The 19839-nt window shown below is 46.7% G+C and overlaps 1 protein-coding gene across 1 annotated transcript in view; it reads right to left on the bottom strand.

The window, feature by feature from the left end:
* STK32C (serine/threonine kinase 32C) overlaps positions 1–19839 on the bottom strand; it is a 1581084-nt gene that overhangs the window by 355512 nt on the left and 1205733 nt on the right. The window contains exons 4-5 of the mRNA XM_086922539.1: positions 14924–15097; positions 7886–7923 (exon numbers count right to left, since the gene is read on the bottom strand). Of these exons, the coding sequence (XP_086778665.1) occupies positions 7886–7923; positions 14924–15097 (212 nt within the window). The remainder of the gene's footprint in view (positions 1–7885; positions 7924–14923; positions 15098–19839) is intronic.

The raw sequence follows: 19839 nt of genomic DNA, 5'->3' as shown, positions 1-19839 counted from the left end.
CCGTTTTTGCCCCATGGCGCGCCGCATTGTAAATGCGGCGGATCATGGGTGGCGGAGGCATGGCGCACAATTACTGGCGCATCCCTGCTAATTTGCAGGGATGCGCCAGTAATTGTAAATATGCCCCCATGTGTCCATCTATGACAATGTAGACCTTGCTAAAGTTTGGACAAGTTCCTTTGCAAAATTACATGATAGCTATAACAAATGCCAAATTACGAGTTATTATGTGAAAGACCAAGTTTCCCGTTTTGCACTTTTTTGTAGTGTGAAATGCATTCTTGTGCCCATTTTGGGCAAGAAGACAAATTTTGTGGAACCACAAAAAACAGCAAAATTGTGCCCGAGGCAAACAACTGTTGCCTATGTTCAGTATTGAATGGAAGGGAACCGAATACCAAGACAATTCTTCAGTATCCACTGTCTGCTTACTGAAGAATCAAGTCTTTGTCTAATCAAACTTCAGGAACAGTGGTTGCTTCAAACTGAACTTTAGTGTTAGATGTGGGAGAGCACACAGATTACCATAGTATTCTCCCCAAGATCACCCCTAGCCCTCAGAGTCCAGGTTTAGTGTAGTCAAATACATTCAAAATCTTGAAAATGCCCTAAGTGGCTAGCCTTGTCATGTAAACCTTCACCCCATTGCTCAGGGCATGCTCAGGAGTCAGTCCTACTCACTTGCTTGTGCCAGGCATACCTTTGTCATCTCTAGACACCCACTTTATAACACTACTGGACTGAAAAAGAACATGAGAGGACCCCTAAAGGACTGGAACTACTCCCTCTTGTACCCAGGACACATAAGTGGCCTCCAAGGATCATAAAACTGACTTACTGTTCAAGCTATAGGGGTACAACAAGCTATAGGATGCACTTCCTGCACCTTCGCAGCTGACCAGTGTCAACTGGACCTGAACAGAACCTTGCTAATGTCCTCCACTCAGGTCGTGGGGGCATCAGAAGTGTACTCCTGTGGTGGACTGGAACAGGTTGAACTAAGTCCTAAGTTAAACTCTTTTACCAGGACGAGGTTGGTGTATCCGACCTGTGCTCCATCATGGCCAGCTTCTAATTGCATCTAGGTCCTGGTCTACAACATCCATTGACTACCTCTGGCACTTTGCGTTTTTGACCCTATTCCTACTTAAAACTTCTTTAATTCATATCTCTGGGTGCTTATTGGGTGTTTGTCATTTTGATGTCCTTATATTAAATTCTACTCAATTTTTCCAATTTAGTTGAGGATTTGTTTAGTGACTTTGAGGGTTCATCCTGACAAGGATTGTTATTAATAACAATAAATAATCCAGTTTCTTACATTTGGGAATACATAATAATATTTTTAGTAGGAAATGATGTACCGCCTTGTACATATAGCAAAAACACATAATAGTAGACTTCCAACATGTGGACCTGTTCAGCATGCTTGTAGGTGTCTTGCTCAATCGGAAAAATGCTTAAGGCTTCAAAGTTTCTTGAAACTCAGTGCACTTCAGTATGGTCTGCTCATCTGTGATGAGTTGGCTTACAAGACATGTATAAGCTTAACCTGCTTATTCATGAAGCAGAAACAATATTAAAAATAAGCTGCATGTAAGGGAAGGCACTAAGGGAGACCAAAGTGAGTTATAAACCCTCCAGTTCCTTTTCTGGGTTTAACCATGTCTGATGTACACAAATGACTTTCTTGGAGAAAATAACTCTCCAGTGAGCACAAAGGTCAGGTAAGTGTGAAGATAGTTCCCTAATTTCAGATCAGCTAGGCAGAGCCTAGCATAAAAGAATATTTTTAAAGATGAAAACTACAGGACCTCCTTGGAAGTGATTGTCTTTCCATTATGTCTTCCAGATGTAAAAACATACTTATGATTTAATAATGGATTTAGAACAATTTATACTTGAGCAGATTTTAGTCTATGAAGGTCTTGGGATCGATCAATCAAACACACAAAAGTTGTTGGAGAACTGCTTGCAATTTGCCTAACCACTGGAAGCAGTCATACAGGGTAGCATTCCAACCCATTTTTCTTTTGCCCACCATCCCAAATGAGTTTGGCCCCAGCCATATTAAATTCAATCGTGATAATGCTCCAATATGAAAAGTCCAGCCTGAACTACCAAGTCAGGTCCTCCTTGAACCACAACACAAATACCCATGACCAGTTTTTCCTTGATTAGGGCTCTCAGTCAGGTGTGACTTGGTTCCAGTGGAACAGTGAGCACAGGGCTCACACCTTTGCATAACCTTGACCACTTAGACCATGACATCAAACACACATGACTAACCACTGGCAATCGTTTGCAGTAGCATTGCAACTTATTGTTCTTTTACTCATCATGTTACCTCAGTTTGGACTCATCCATTACCTATCATTCTTGACCGTGTTTCAATATGAACAGACAAGCCTGAACCGCCAGGCCAGGTCCTGCCTGAAGTGCAACACAGGCAACCCAAGGCACGTTTTTGCCTGGTTGGGGCTCTTCAGCCGGGTGTAGTTTGGTTACAGTGAGCATGGAACCCAAATCTGGGCATAACCTTGGCCAATTAGGGTGTTTTGATGTCACACGCACCAAGCTTTGGTGCTTGTTTTGCAGGACATGTTTTATTAAATTCGCTAACTGGTATGCAACACTGTACACAACTTTCTCTTTTCTACCTCCAGTAAGAACGCTGTGCTTAATTCCAATTTTTCCTATGTCCTGCTGATGATCCTCAAATAGAGAACGGGTCTATATACATTCAACTTGTCTAGTCTGGTGCCTGTTCTTTATTGATACACATTTGGGCCAAACTGATTTTAACCTTGCACCATTTGATCACTTATGCAGAGAACACATTTTTAGGGAATATTTTTTAAATATATATTTTAGAATAGGACAGAATTTTTTTATAAACTCTGTGTGCCATATTATTTGTATTTCCTTTAATTGATCTTACTCTATCACCTAGGTCTGGGCAGAATTTTAATTCCACAGAAGTAATTGGAGTAATTTTTGTGATTCCGTCTTACTCTTTGACCCAGAATTACAGATAGCTGCACAATTACTGCTCCTCACAGAATTTTGAGTAATTTGGGAGAAATAAATCCTGACGCAAGGGCGGCCACTCACGCTCGCTATTTGGTCGCTTCTGCCATTAGCGACTGTTTCTTAGCACAAAATGCATTCTTGCGTCCATTTTGGATGTGAGGATGCACCTTGTGCTAGGAAAGTAGCACTAAATGTCTGGAGTAAGTTGGGAGAAAATCATACCCCAAGAGCACGTTTAGTGAGCATGAGTGGCCGCTCATGCTCGCTATTCATGTTCTGTTACATTTTGTGCTAATACTTGTTGCAAAATGCATCTTTGCAACAATTTGGATGGAAAAGGGTAATTTTGCACTATGGAATAGCGCTAAATGTTATGTTATGTTAATTTGTTATGTTAATTTGAATTTGTTGAGCGCTTAATACCAAAGGTCTCTAAGCGCTGTAAGAAGATTGGCGATGGAACCAGGCAGATTAGCAGGATTATGTCCAAGCTTCTGTGAACAGGATGGTTATTAGTTATTTTCTGAAGGGAAGAAGGCGGCTTTCCGCGCGGAGATGGCTCGGCAGCTTGTTCTAGAGAGTGGGTAGGAGAATAGAGAAGGCTCGTCCTCCTTTGGTGACGTAGTTCAAGCGTGGGCATTTTAAAAGGCTCTCCATGGAGGACCTTAGCGAGCGGCCTGGTAAGTATCTCTGAAGACGTTGTTTAATATACACAGGGCCTGACCGTGAATAGCTTTGTGAATGATGCAGAGGCCCTTAAATTTTGCTCTTTGTTTAAGAGGCAGCCAGTGGAGGCATTGAAGGAGGGGTGATGCTCACATGTGCCTCGGTAGTTTGAAGATGAGTCTGGCGGCATCGTTCATACCTATCTGCAGTCTGCCCACTAAGGAATCTGGCAGTCCAATATAGAGTGAATTGGCATAATCAAGGCGGCTAGGATCATGGCAGATAACACTGTTCTCATGGTGGAAAATGATAGGATGGGAGAGTCTCCTCAGAAGCCTAAGTAAGCCCACACAGGTGCTACAAACAGTGGAGACTTGATTGGCCATTGTGAGTTTAGCGTCAACTTTAATTCCCAGACTACTGGGACCGGGGCTGGAGTGTCGCCCAGCTCCTGGGGCCAGAGGAGGGAGTTCCAGGGGTTATGAGCGTCTGTCATGGCTAGGACCTCAGTTTTGTGTGGGTTAACCTTTAGTGAATTGGCGGTCATCCAGTTGATGGTGAAACAGAGTACCTCTTTAGCCCGGGAGTGTGCTTGAGGGGAGTTTTCAATTTGCAAGATGATCTGTGTGTCCGTAGTTGAAAACTTGGCACTCCATGGCCGCAAGGGCATTAATTAGAGGTCTGAGATATATTGAACAGGAGAGGTGATAATGCTGACCCTTGTGGAACTCCACAAGGAACCGGTCCCCTCTCTGAGACCCAGGTTAAATGGACTGATAGTGGTTTAATATAGGTTGCTTGGCACCACTTAGAAAGTATCACAGTTTATTGGGTACTGAACTATTCGACTGTGCTACAAGGTGGAAGGAACCACTTTTATCCCCCCAAAATTCGGCTACTGCCTCCAAACTGCAATACTCCTTAGCACACGAAAAATATAATGTTGCTTATATATGCCAGTGTTTCCACCAATTGTCACAACATAGTAAAGATGAATTCTTGTTCTTGTAATTCAGTTTCAAATTTATTCCCGTTCACTGGAAACTTTCATACAGCCCTCTCTGAGACCCAGTCATCCTTCTGAATTCTCTGGGTGCGGTCCGTCAGAAACGAGGCGATCCGTTGTAGGACAGATCCCCAATTCCAATGGATCGAAGTCTTTCCAGGAATATAGCGTGGTTGACCGGGTCAAACACTGCCGACAGGCCAAGGAGGACCAGCAAGTAGGGGTTCTTGTTGTCAACAGTTAGCCTGATATCATCAAGCACCGACAACATCACCAATTCTGTGCTATGGTGCGCACGGAAACTGGCCTGCCTGTCTCCTGGGAGGTGGTGATCCTCCAAGCACCTGGAGAGATTATTCAGGGCATGTTCTAGAATTTTCACGAGGAAGGGGAGTAGGGAAATGGGTCTGTAGTTTTTCATATTGGATAGATCCGCACCAGCTTTTTTTAGAAGGGCGATAATTCTGGCTTCCTTAAAGTGGGTAGGGACCTCCCCAGACTCCTGGGAGAGGTTCAGCAGAGCGAGAACTTCCTCCTCAATTTCCAGGAGAGCTAGGTTAAAGATTCTAGGAGGGCAAGGGTCGGCCGGGGAGTCAGATTTGATCTTCTTGGCCAAACGCCATAGGGTTTCTATGTCGTGGATATGGAAGGATGAAAGGATTTCTGCTTTCTTTTCCAGAGAGTCCTCCTCTGCGCTGGAGGGTTTCTTAAAAGGGGAGTTGTCAATTTCAGACAGAATGTCCTGAATTATTTTGGAGAAGTACGATAAGAAAAGATTGCATTGTTCTTGATTGGATGGTGTTGACAGTGATTGTTTTTGACTTAGTTCTTTTCAGGACTTTAAACGTTTCTTTTTGGGTGTTTGTGGCCACTAGAATTCTATTCTCATAATAATCCGCCTTCCTACTGAGGAGTGCTTTTTTATAGATGGTGATTTTGGCTCTTTTCACTGCGGAGCGCACGTTTTAAGGTCCTGAGTTCTTCCGTGAACCATGGAGCGCCTTTACCTTTACTATTAATTTTTATGTTCCTTATTGGGGCAATTTTGTTGATGGCAGCGCGAAGCCGGGTGGATGTGGTTTCGGACCACTCATCAATGTCTGCTGTCTCAGGCTTTTTAAGTGGACATTCTCGGAGGGTGCTTATTAGTGATGGGCGATCTAGTTTTGACCACTTGCGAACGTGTTTCCAATCCGAGGGGGGTGGAGCACTGCGTTTGGTGAGGGGGAATAGCAGATTGATACAGAAGTGGTCAGACCATGCACAAGGGCTAATGTCCGTAAGTTTCATGAGAGGGGACGAAGACCAGACCAAATCAAGGATGTGTCCTCGCTCATGTGTGGGGGTAGTTACTAGCTGGGAGAGCCCCAGATTGGTGAAGGTCTCCTCCAGTTGTCAGACTTCGGCCTCTTTGGGTTGTTGATCCCAGTGGAGGTTAAAATCTCCCACCACCAGGAGTTGTTGGAATCGTGAGCAGAGATTAAATACATATTCGGCCAGGAGATCTATAAAGTGTGGGGAGCATTTAGGTGGGCGGTACACAATGGTGATTGTTATACTAGATGAGTGGTGGCAGACCTTGATAGTCAGAGTGTCTGCCCCTGCTAGGGATTCACCCGACACTCTTTTCAGGCTCAGGTACTTTTTGAATAGGAACGCCACCCCTCCTCCTCTTTTCCCCGCTGGCCGGTTCTACCAGAAGGCATCATAGCCATCAAGTAGTGCGGCCAGTAAAGTGGGGCCGGAGTCTTCTAACACATTTCTGACAGGGCTAGTATGTCAGGGGCCTCATCTTGTAGGAGCGTGAGGATTTCAATGGCGTATTTTTGTTGTGAGCGAGTGTTCAGGTCCGAAGGTTTCGGTGTGTCAGCGCTATTGGGAGGAAGGTGGCCCCGAGAGTGAGCAAAGTTGGAATCAACAGTCACTCCCTGCAGAGGGATCAGGAGACCTTCTCTTTTGAGTGCCAATGTTGTCTCTGTATGTAAGGGGCAGAGTTTGTGGTTCCAGGATCTAAGTTCAGCGCTTGTAAACGTCCATGGTTGGCCAGGGGTACTGGCCCCTGTCGGGCGTGGAAGGGCACAGACGCGCTTGCCCTTAGGCGTCTTCGGCGCGCCCGCTGCGCGCGTCCGCTTCAACATGTGTATTATGTGCCCCCGTGACCCCTGGCTCCTCCCCACCAATCAGCCCTGCAGATTTACTCTTCTTGCATAATTCAAACTTAGTCCCACAAACTTTTAGGTAATTCCATATGATTATACTACACTGAATTACGCACACCCCTTTCAGGAATTGTTGAGGTTAAAATTTATATGAGATCAAGCACCTGAACTCTCCTCAAAAGAAGAATTTGGTAGCTCTCCAAGCCGATCTTAACTTGAGGGAAGAAGCGAGTCAACATCAAACTCAGATGGTCTAGCAGAGAGCTCAAAAGATGAACTGCATGAAAATTTAGGATTTTGTATTTTGTGCATTCTGATGGTTGAGGGGCTCTGTCACCATCAACCTATGAGTGTTGCAGCCTCCTGTTGGAAGAAATTCTCATTTAGTGGTCAATTAGTATAGTAACATCTTGTGATCAGAACACACTGCTTAAACACACAGAGCAACAGTTGTAGTGAAACGATAATGACTAGCCATGAGCCATGGATTGTCACGCAATATGGTATGATGTACGAGCATATGTAAGCCTTGGGTTTTAATCTGTGAAGATGAACAATCGGGGTCTCACTCATACACACATTGGGGTGCCATGATGTAGGATAGGCACTCCTGGCTCTTTCCAGGCACTGGTAATGTCCATATCAAAGCGATAGACCTCGTCTAAGTCAGGTCTTTCATGCCAATCATATAACACTAATTTTATATTATTTCCGGTTTCATATGTATGCATCACTTGACATAGACATGTAACTATGACTTAGAGCAATCTGCTTATCTGGTGTGCAGAATAAAATTACAGATTTTCTCATCTAATAAATAAGATTACCATGTTGGAGGGACTGCTGCAATAATGATATAAACGTTTTCAATGTTTTAAATATGTACATTACCAAAAAACACAATTTCAGTGGGTCATATATAAGGACGAGATTTACATTTGGCCCACATTTTTAAATAATTAGTTGAATACTGTATTTCATTGCAAATTATGAACGACAAAAATAGAATTCGTGTTCTTACCTTTTTCATCAAGAAGAATATTGTCAGGTTTTACATCCCTAGAAAAATTAAAGAAGAAAATGTGGTTAAAAGAACACCACCATTATGATATTTAGTTGGGCAAAAAAACTAAATGTAAGACCATCTTGGGTTCATGCAGAAAAATAAGTCGCCGACTTAGAGATAGTTGACAATGGGACTTTCTCCTGAAAATGACAAGACAGTTTGTCAGCTTAGTGAGTGGCCGGCCTCATTTAGAGTGTATGGATTGACACAAAAACAGATTCCCTCAGGAGAAGCTTACGCTTTAGCTTCCTAGGCCCAAACATATGCATGGTCACAAAGTGCTGGGAATGGACCAACTGTTAAATGGATACCAACGCAATCATGATTGTGTGGGTATCCATTTAACAGTTGGTCCATTTCCAGAATTTTTGTGACCACGCACATTTCTTCAGCCCAGTAAGCTAATGCGCAAGCTTCCTCTGAGGGTATATACTTCTTTTATGAATCTTTATCTACCCTGGTTCCTTGCAAATAGGGCCGGCCCATATTTTGGTTCCTCGTTTAGAGGGTGTGGCAGTGGTCTTAAACCTTTTTAGTTCTACAACCACTCATAAAAAAAAATCATCGGATTTACCCAGAATGACAAACACATTTTTCACAATTTGTCTATAAAATTGGATGCTCTATACTTTTTAATGCTTCACACGTTGCAGTTATGCTCAGTTATCAATTTTGAAAATGCACTCCAGCGCATGTTTGGCATCATGCTATGGGCTGCCTCGCCTCCCTAAAGTGTAAAAGTATTCACTGAGTTATCCCTTATCATATATAAGTGGTGTGAACTTTGGGAGTTATTCTGAAGCCCTCCACTCCTTGACGCCTACTTCCAGCCCAAACGTGAGTGACAAACGATGTTATGATGGATATTGTACTGACGGTGCCACCCGGCCCGTCCACTCACGCAGACACGCACGCATGCAGCCTGGGGGCGGGTCAGCCCTCAGGTGTAAATAAATGGGCGCGAGACTGCTCATGGTCTTCGGCCCCTAACGTGCAGCTAGTGTCTGGTGTGTATTTTGGAGCAGTGTGTACTTAGGCCCCTCTTTGCGGCATAGGCCTTCCTTGCCCCTGTCCACCTCTACAGATAGCACATCACTTTGTTTTTCTCACTAAGAACATGGCACTATTTTCAGCATAATGCTCTTCTTGGCCAGAGCCTGGCCTCACAGGTGAGATCAATTTGCCACCCTCAGGGTTAAAGTCCTTTTGTGTATAGGATGACATGTTTCCTAACATCAGATGCGTTCCAGGTTCCAATATAAGGGATACAAACAGGGGCCATATTTGTAAAAGCTACCCTGGTGCGCAACAGGCATGAACAGCTACTTTTTGCATTTTGCTATTACTTTAGGGGCCACCGATGCTTTTGAAACCCGTTCTGTAATACAGATCATGATGGAGAACATGCAGCACTAGAGTGACCAACATTTGCATAGGGGTGTGGCTCCATGCATATGAAGAAACAGTTTCCCTCAGTGGCTGCAAAGTAGTATAGAAGAGGGTGCAAAGTCAAATAGTCTTATAGGAGGTGCGCTGACTGTACCTGAATAGGCCCTCTATGTGGTGCACAGTCATTCATTGCACCCATCTGCCTGGGGTTCCCTTTCCCCCTTTCGAATGCAGGACAGATTACACCTGCACAGTAAAATAGGATGAACAGCTTTAACCTCTTCAATGCAAAGGACATGTGTGGAAGCCGTCCACCGTACCAGTGCTCAGGTTCTGTGGATGACCCTAGCGCGTCCTCGCATCAAAGGCAGGTAATCCCTCTGGGGCGAGCACCAGGGGGATTTCCTTTTTGTACTTTTGGCCACACCTACTGGGGAAGAGCTTCCCAGCAATAGGGCTGTTTTGTTCTTCTGTGCAATGATGATCAGCGCACATGGCGTACTGATGTCTTTGCACAGATAGTGAAAGTAAAATGAGCTGATTAGCTCATTTACTTTCACTTACATCGGTCCTCAGGGGCCTATCTCAGACCACCGTGAATTGATTTGGATGGAGGAGGTATCATTGGAAAGGGGAGAATCTTCCATTTCCAATGGTGCCCTTCCTTAGTAGATTCCTGTTTGGGGTTTGCAGCAGGAGGGTTGTCCCCAAACAAAGATCCACACACAAGACACCATGAACTATTGTTGAGGGGGGTAGCTGCCCCCTGGTAATGGGCTAATGCTCCCCCTTCCCCAGATCTCTCAAATCTTTCTGCCCTGAGGACAGATTGGATGCAATTGCCTCAATCCTGCTCCCCCCCCGGGGGCAGAAAGCCCATTAGGCACCACAGTGTTTATTTAAATTAGAAGATTGGGGAGGAAAGTGTGCTCTAGCATTGGGCCCCCACCCCTATATCACCCCCAGGTGTCTTTCTGCCTTCGTCGGAAGCAGATAGGTGTTTTCTTCCAAACTGCCACCGGCGGGGAATCTAAAAGCCCACTAGAGCCCCAGGGAGCACATATGGAGGGGGAGCACCACCCGTGATACTGGACTATTGCTCCTCTCCCTCAGCCCCAAAATAACTTCTGCCCCCTTGGGGGCAGATTAGAGGCAATTGCCTACAATCAGCCCCAACAAAAACTAGGGTGTTTTTTTAAATTAGAAAATAGGTGGGGGCAACCCGGCCAGACATCAGACCCCCCCAACCCCATATCACCCTGGCTGTCTTTCAAACCCCTGTGTGGGCAGATAGGAGGTGTTTTTCTCCAATCTGCCCTCGGCAAGGAGCAAAAAGCGAACTAGACCCCCAGGGAGCGTATTTGCAGGGGGGGGGGGGGGGGGTCGTCTCTCCTGTGGCAATAGCCCAATGCTCTCTCAGCCGCAAAAGTCATTCTGCACCCTTCCAAGGGGCAGAAAGGAGATAGCACCCTCCAGTGTTCACCCGGGGGGGGGGGGGGGGGGCCCACTAGTTACCAAGGATTTTTTTTTATAATGTAAAGGCGCGTGGCACTGCCCACCCAGGCAGCGAACCAAACTCTTTAAAACATATAATGTATTTTCTTAGTGCAGTACTTCTAAAGAATAAAATTGGATTTGAATTACCACTACATCCCTGACCCCTTTATGGGATGGTTAGTAACCCAGAAAGCACAGACATCACATACCGTCAAGTGTATAATCTGGGATTACAACAACTTGGACATTCACATTAGTGTGTTGGTACACCTAACTAAATTCTGGCACCCATAGGTGGAAAAGCTAAACATTGCAGAACTAGGCCAGAGCCCTAGTTTATGCCACAGCACTTCCTTGCATTTCCTTCGCCCACTCCCAAAATACACAATGCATCCATTCACCCATAAGCACTGCAATTTCTTGTACATTCACCGTGTCAATATTTATGCAACTGTGTACCTCCTTATAATGCATTTTCATAGATTCACAATTTCCCAGTGTGCTCTGCAGCGAGGCCATGAATTGGATGACCATAACCTCTGAACAACTCTCTGACTCACTGGCAGGCATTTTGAGAAACTTGCACTGCCTTCAACCTCAACTCTAGAGCTCTCAAACGTGGCCCGTTATAAACAAGTGGCGGAGACTCAGTTCAAAGTACACATAATACAAAAATAATATGATACACGGAATAAAATGCAGAAATACAACATCCTGGAAGCAGCAAACCTTCAATAAGTAATGCAACATTAAGTGAAACATGTCTAATATAAACAGGAGCTAAATCACTAACATAGATTATCCTAATATTTTTTACATTCTTTGTTCAGAAATTGATCACTGTTTTTTCCATTAAAGTTAAGGATAAGGAAATAGGGACATAGGGACAATGTCTGTTTTTAATTGATTTTGTTTCGGAGACGGGGCCGATTAAAGCCCTGTGTTGCGTACCGTTTCAGCCAATTCAATTGGCCTAAATGCTGCCCAATAACATTTTGCAAAACTGAATGCTCAAAACAAGGATCCCATTGTGGTGTCGAACCTTGATCCAGCCCAATTCACACTTTATTTTCCCTCCTGGATGAGCACAGTATATATGCTTCACACTGTACAATACTGCAATTCACAGTTTTTACCTACATGCATACATTCTATTTTGACTCATGAACTTCCAATACATAAAAGAGTGAGGAGCATTTATTTAATCACTCAGCCATGTTGTGCATGTTGATGAGGGTAGGGTTTGTAGTACATATATTTTTCTCAGTGCATAGATTATAATTTGCAAAATATATATTCGTTTTTATTTTGCAATTGGTTGTACAGTTGTCAGAATGCACTTATCTCTCATGAAAAGCTATATGGCGGTCTCCAAATAGTAGCTCGTGAGCTACTGAAGCTCTCCAGCTACCTCTGAAGGGAGAGGTGTGTCGCAGCCGCCAGGGTGGCTGACCCGGAGCACGGGGTTCATGGTTTCGATCCCCAGCCCCAGCCCCAGCGGCAGCTCAGCCCAGCACCATGTGACTCTGGGCAATAGCACGTTTAATCTTCCCGACGGCCCCCAGTGCCTTCAGACCCTTAGGGGTGATTAGTTCGCGCTTTACAGATTCCGGGGTGAGTAGCTCACCTGTGTGCAGCCCAGCTTATTAAATTAGAAAGCTTTTCCTTGGTTGAATTAATATACATATAACAAAATTGAAACTATAAAACTCTAATAATTTTAGTAGCTCTCAATGCATTTCATTGAACATAAGTAGCTCTCAGTACAGAAAAGGCTGTACACCCCTGTGAGTAGGGACAAAATGCAGCCCTGACTAACATGCTCAAACCAGCCTCGCTCCTTCAATCTTCTGGGGTATGGTGTTCTTGCCATCCAGCCATTCCCTTACTGCTCTCCTACTCTCCTCTCTCTCTGATCGCTTTCTCTCTACCTCCTCCCTCCATCCCTCATTTTCTCTTTTGAAGCCTCTCACGCCCCCTGCATTTAACCTCAGGAAGCTGGGGAAAGTGGCAGAGGCGCCAGGAGCAGGCACTGTCCTTAAAGCCGGCCCCCAAGAGCTCCAGCAAACCGGGGAAATGCCTGGTGGAATAAAATGGCGTCCTGGTCCTGAATCTAGGTGGGGAGAGCATCACCTAAGTGATGAACAGTTAAACCATGAAGTCATTGCTTCTGGCCAGATTTCAGAAGTTAGAGTTTTAAAAATAATGTACCCCTATGTGATCGTTAAAAACATACACATCTTACATCTTTACACAGTTCTAATCTAAAGTCGTCCAACCACTGTTGTTTATCTGGTATGAACGAGGTCGATCAATATTGCACTGAAAACTGGGTCATGCCAAGTTTCCTCATCTGTGTTTGAAAATGCTCTGCTCCGCCCAGTTGCAGCCTATTCCAGTCAATGTGATGATTTCAGACAATCCTTTGGATGACGTCCTATCCAAGCCAGCGTTGTAGGTATCAATAGTGTGGAAAGTGCAGTGGCATCGGGGCCCAGGTGTGAGGATCCAATTGCTTTTACTTGCAAAACACCTATGACACCCTTGCTATGCCACAGTTCAGCCTATGACGTTGCTGGTGCTTTGGAGCGAGTCTAATAAATCACAGCTTTGAGAGATCTGTTCCTTAAAGACGCTTTTGTAATTTAGTTAATCATGAGCATATAAACTAAAGGCATACTGTGCAATACTCTTCAGAATGTTTAAGTATTTGAGCGTTCCTTTTGATTGTGAAAATTGATTTTACACCATCATCATTTCAATAGAATAGATTGGAATATATTTCAGTTACTGATACACTATCCACTTATTAACAGTCGTATATAGGGATTTTACACCCTACTATACCATAATAAATGATTGATTCAGAGAGAATGGTGAGGAATAGCAGAAACAAAAGATCTAGCTGTGTTACATACATCAGAGACACTTCGGGGCATTAGAGCAGGAACTGGTAGGAAATATTGTTTTTAAAATGCTTTTTGAAGGTGAGAAGGGTGGCCGTCTGTATGAGGGTGGTCGTCTTTATTAGGGTGGCCTTCTGTAGGAGGAGGCAGGGTGTACCGGGAGGTAGTAGCAGCACAGGTAAAGGACTTCTTCTGGGCAAGAGTTGTCGTCATTTTTTATTTTTTTATTTCAAAGATTTTTATTAAGAATTTTTTTTATACAGTACAAAAATAAAGTATTGCAAGGGTACTGACGTTGTGATCGGCGCCTTCTTGGTTACATTAGGCTTACTTTGCATAGGCTTTGTTGAGATTTACATTTACGCTCCTCCTTGATTTTAAGTTGCCAGGCTTCTTATGCGGCCTGTCTGAGAGACAGTATTGTTTTGATGGGTGGATTTATATGCAAGGCAGCAAGGTTTAAATTGTAATCTTGTCAGGATTGGCCGTCATGAATCAAGCTTTCCTAAAGCATTATTCATATTTCTGCAAAACTACTGCATGTATATTTGCTTGATTTGATTTTAAAGGTCGATTCATGGAGGTTATAGCTATTTCAGGTAAACATTATATTATGCATAGTGTATGTGTGCATCTCTTTACAGTGTGCTACAAGCCGAGCTTCACATTTGTTCGAATCTGCAAGTTTGGGAAATATTGCATTGATTCAAAAAAACATTAATGAGATTGGAACGCAGTACAGCAGGAGGGCTCTTTTAGGTACTGTTGCATGCCTTTGTAAATCGACCCCAAAACGTAATTTTTTCCTCTTAGCAAAAGCGAAAAGAGGACCCTGTCCTTTCTGTATGCACTAATCGCTTATGGATTATTGCCAGAATTTCCCATTTCATTCCAATTTCAGATGTTTAGGCCCTAGTTACAAAGGCACGTTAGAGTGCATAAAAGAGTACCGCAGGGGGTACTACTTTATGTTGTCTTCCGCAATATCTTCCAGACTTCCGTGTGCTAAATAGAGAATATGAACAAGATCAAACAAAACAGAAGAACACAGTCGCCACAAAAAGCTAAAAGAGTGCCCTGTAAATGACACTCTTCAATGACAGGCAGCCTATCCGCCCATGCAGTGCATACAGAAGAGCTCCTTACTGAATATGTGTGAACTGACACACATCCTAAAGCAGGCCGTGAATGCGTGTTTTACCTGTGGATTATATGCTGACTCCGTAAATAGTCCAGTGCCAACGCCATTTCACAAACGTACAGTTTTACGTTCTCCTCGGTGAACTGGACATTCTGCTGCAGATGGTACCGTAGGTCGCCTCCCAGGAGTAAATCCACCACCATGAACATGTCTTCTTCGTCCTGGAATGAGTACCTGCACAGACAGAGGTGAGAAGGAGTGAATCTCTGCCGTTTACCTTTTTGTTAAATGTACACACCGTACCAGATATTCTTACCATGTGTGGTAACTTGTCAAATCTTGTCTCGAATTGGAACATAGTGGACATTTCGCCCAGTGGTACTGAGCAAACTCATTTCATTTCAATTTCAAAGCACTTTATTCGGGTTTCTTATGCAAAACCATAAAAGTTCATAGACACAATACAATACTAACTTTCTGATAAAATACATAATACAAAGTACACCAATTAAAAAAAAAGACATATAAATTCATTACATTAGGCTCCAATTAATACGGAATAGGGATAGCATCAATCAGCAGGATACAGATTAATTTCTAGGTATCCAAACATTTCCTGTACTTCATTGCACTTTTTAGATAACCGGCCACATGAGGTATAAAATCAGGTTTTAACGGTTGTAAATAAAACAATGCAGGACGAATTTGTACATAATTCAGCCTTTTTAAAATAGGTTTTAAGTAAAAAGCCCTTTACAGTGCAAACTCAATAAAGTATGTTTAAAAAAAAAAGGGAAATGGATAAGATTTACGGGTTGTTGCTGAATAGGTTACACCATCCACAATGTACGCTGCAGAAGTAGTGTGCAGGAGGGGGGGGGGGGTCACGCTGTCCTCACTTAGGTGATCAAAGGAGTATAGAAGGAATCAATCAAGCCCTTGCCTAAAAAATGTGGATCAGTGTGTGGTGGTAGGGCCCTATGCCCACATGGTGAAGTAAAGGACGACACAGGACACCAGTTATAAGGTACAACTATGGCCACGAGCACGTGCGCTCGGCCCCTTTTATTGGCAGCGTCACCTGACCCAGTGACGTCTGTGGTGGGTGGGTGATCAGTGTAATACAGGGCTGCAACAACTAGACTGTGTCTTTGCAGGACACTACATCCCTCCCAAAGTTCAGGGAAAAGGAAACAAAATGTCCAACCTGCAAAAAAATAGAATAATACCAAATTACAGCCCCAACAGGTTTTCTTCAGACGATCGGCTGTGAGAGCGTTGAAAACAGTTCCTGGATTACAAAGTCAGTCAGATGAGCTTCACCTTAGCGGTGTACTTCAGATCATCCTTGTCTTGCTGCGCTTATGTATATTGTTCAACACTTGGGGTACCTGGAGCAGAATGAGGTTGACCCTTGAGGGGTCTCGCAGGTGTTCCTAGTCCAGTGGATGACAACGCTTGTTGGTTGATGGAGATGACTGCGGCACAAGAGGTCTTTCTTTGGATTTGCTGATCTTGATGCTTTCACACCTCCTGCCGGCCAAATAACTTCCGACTTGCCTGTCTAGCCGGACTCCTCTCTCACTGGAGCCTTGAAGATTGGCCTCTCCTGCTTGGCTCTTCTCTCACTAGAGACGCTGGGAGGACCCTCTTGCCGGACACGATGGGACCGGGTGGACCGTGCGGGGCTTCGCATGAGCCGCGCAAAGGCGTCGCTGAGGAACTGCCAATGGACTCACCGCCAAGTCTTTCATGATGTCCTCGGGGGTGTTGATGTCATCCGCCAGGATGTTCTTGCCGTTAGGACATGGATTCAGTGTCTTCACCAGACCGTTTCTCGTTGCCAGGTGTCTACCTGGGGCCTTCATGCTTCCTGTAGCCTGTCGTAGAGCTGCCGCTGCTGCACCTCTCCCATCCGGATTCCTCTCTCACAGGACATGCGGCCGAGGCCCTTGTCCCCTGGACTGCCACTAGATCGCGTGGGCTGTGCGGGTCCCTGCGGAACTTCGGACATGGCCACAGTCGAGTCTTGTGTAGTCCACAAGGGTTGATTGTCTAATGCTCGGGTATGCTCTGCTTCGGCAAGCTTCAGGTTCACCGGGCACCCATGCCGTTCTTCGGTGGTTGGTCTCCTCAGGTGCGAGTTGTCGGGATTACTGGGATCCACACGAATGTTGCGATGTTCTTCGGACAGCACCGATGTTCGTGTGTGCTGACTGTTGCAATGCTCCTTGGACAGCACCGATGTTCCTGTGTGCTGACTGTTGTTCTCTCTCTTCTTCTGTGGAGTGATGTTGTGTTACTCCATTCTTCCTCTTCATTCTCTTCATCGACGCGGTCAAGTCTTCTTTCTTGCTTGCTCGTGCTAACCAGACTTCTCCATGTAGCGGGCCCTCTACATGTCGTCCCCGTGGTCTTGTCCATGTGGTAGGACACTGTCTTCCCCTTACTTGGTGACTAGACCTCTCGTCGTATCTTCCTGGTACTTGATCACTTCTTGTTGTCTTCAATCAGGATACCCTTCTTTGGTCAATTCCATCATGACCCTCCTGTCTCGTCGGGTTCCTTTGGCTCTACTGTTCCTCCTTCCTTTTCTTTCTGGCGTCGCGCCCTTCCTTTCCATGTTCCTTCTTGCGACGTGGTCTGGTCCTCTTGCTGTCGTTGGCCTTCCCGAGCAGTCTTCCCCAGGCGGCGTGCACTCCACCTGTTTCTTTCTGGTCTGGGCATAGCTCTCCGGCATGGTGTTCTCTTCACTGACTGGACCGTTTGTCGCGATCTTCTCTGTTGTTGCTTTTCTTTCCTTGGCGACCAGACTGGGTGGTCGGCTTTCATCTTGGGCATGAGTTGTCATGCTGTGCTATTTGCTTGGTGGTCACTGTTCACTGTCACGGTGATTTGGCGTTGGCGCGCTTTGTCTGCGCGGAGGAGGGTTGCATCACCGCTCCTGTTGCATCTCTGGTGCATGCCGCCATGCGTGCTGACGATGGCGTTCTGGTTGCTGCGAGATGTCGCTGTTTTTCTTGGGGACCTTTGTGCGCTGTCCCGTGGCGTTGGCGTGTCGCTGTGCAGCGTCACTCTGGCGCTCCTGATTCCTGGCGCTCCTGGCACGTTCCGGTGCAGTGCTGCGCGGTCCTGTCGTGCGGGTGTGGAGTTCTTGCACTCCTGTTGCGTTCTTGCGCTTTGTGGTACGGTTCCTGCGCACTTACTGTTCAGGGTTCTTGGACGCCTGTTGCGAGTCGTTGGGTACTTGCTGCTTTGGCTGTTGTCAGGCACTTGCTGCTTTGGCTGTCGTCAGGCACTTGCTGCTTTGGCTGTCGTCAGGTACTTGCTGCTTTGGACCGTTGGCGGGAGTAGTTGATGCTGCTGTGAACACCTGTGGCCACAAGGCGTCGCTGCTCTCTCCGTCGTCTGATCTCGGTAGTCGTTTCCCTGGACGTTCTTCCAGTGCTTGGATGTTTAGTGATGCGTTCGTGCCTCTTCCCACGTCGCGCTGGACGTGGCAGCCGCTGACTCCTTGCTGGTTTGTGTGGGTGTCACCTGCGCTGTTGCGCACTTACTTGCTGCTTGTAAGTAGATTCTCCCTGGGGGCACTATTCAGTCTGTTGCCCCTTGCTGCTGTTGACCCATTGTGCAATGCTTGTTTTATTTCTCCTGGTGGCAGGTGCGCTTTTCCTTTTGGCCACTGGGTGGCAGTAGACACCGATTTGGTAGCAGCCTGCCTCGTGGCTCTTGTCTTCCCTGTGTTGTGGGTTCTACTGTCTGTCCCTCACCGGCTGCACACAGGAGGGCTGGAGCTGCTGCTGGTAGCTGGCCTCAGGGACTGGACGCCACCTCTTTGCCGGTAAGTTTTACTTTTAAAAGTATTCCTCTTGTGGGGGAGAAAGGCACAGGCTCTAGTTCGGGTTTGCTGTCTCTGCGGGAGGGGCACATTTCCTCGGCGGCGCTGGGCGCACACGGGCGCTTCCTTCTTCTCGCCCCTCCCTGCCCTCGGCAGTCCACGCTGGGGGGGGGGGGGTGTTGATGCTACCCTTCGGCGGGGGAGCGCGTTGCTCCCGTCACTCCTCCCTGGGCGCGGGCGCTCGAGGCAGGCCGCGGGTGGGCTCCGCCGGCTCTGCTTAATCAAGGTTCATTCACCCTCGCAGCGGGGGACAGGAGGCATCGCTGGCAGGCCGCGGGTGGGCTCCGCTGGTCCTGCTTTCACATGGTTCACTGTAGGTTGCGGTTGCATGCGGGTGGGCTCCGCTTTGGCTATTAAGCGCCTGGCAGCTCCCCTCACGCTGCGGGCGCTCTTCGGCAGTCTTTCACCCCTTCCGCCGCACGTCACCCACGCGGCGGGGACAGGGGACACCTCGGGCAGGCCGCGGGTAGGCTCCGCTGGTCCTGCTTATACTTTCACATAGTTCAAGGCGGACACTTCGTCCTGGCTCACCTTCGGCCGGCGGGCCTGATGCTCTGTCGCGGTCGTGGCGGGTGGGCTCCGCCCGGCCAGTGTGCCTCTCCGGTGGGGGTCTCTGCCTCGCGGCCGTCGCAGGTGGGCACTGGGCGGTCCGCTCGGCACCAGTGGGTCACTGTGTTGCGGTCGATGCGGGTAGGCTCCGCACGGCTTTCTCTTCGCCCCAGGCAGGGGCTCAGTCGCGGCCGACGCGGGTGGGCTCCGGTCAGTCCGCTACACTCTCTCCTCACGCCGGGGGACTCACGCTGGGCTTGGAGGTGCGGGGTGAGCTCCTGGTCACCTCCTCCTGGACATCTAGGCCCCGGGGCACGGCACACGCCCCTCAGGCCTCTCGGCGGCCAGCGCTGCTGGAGGGGGGGGGCCTTTGGAGCAGGCAGCACTCTCTCCTCCTTTTCCCCCACAATGTTTTTCTTGAGCTGGCACGCGTGGGCATCGCGTTACCGCCTCGTCGCCAATGTGGTGGTAGGGCCCTATGCCCACATGGTGAAGTAAAGGACGACACAGGACACCAGTTATAGGGTAC

Source organism: Lissotriton vulgaris, chromosome 5 (genome assembly GCF_964263255.1).
Source record: "Lissotriton vulgaris chromosome 5, aLisVul1.2, whole genome shotgun sequence".
Classification (NCBI taxonomy): domain Eukaryota; kingdom Metazoa; phylum Chordata; class Amphibia; order Caudata; family Salamandridae; genus Lissotriton; species Lissotriton vulgaris.
Note: the sequence above shows the minus strand (reverse complement) of the source record. Positions and strands in the feature narration are given on the sequence as shown.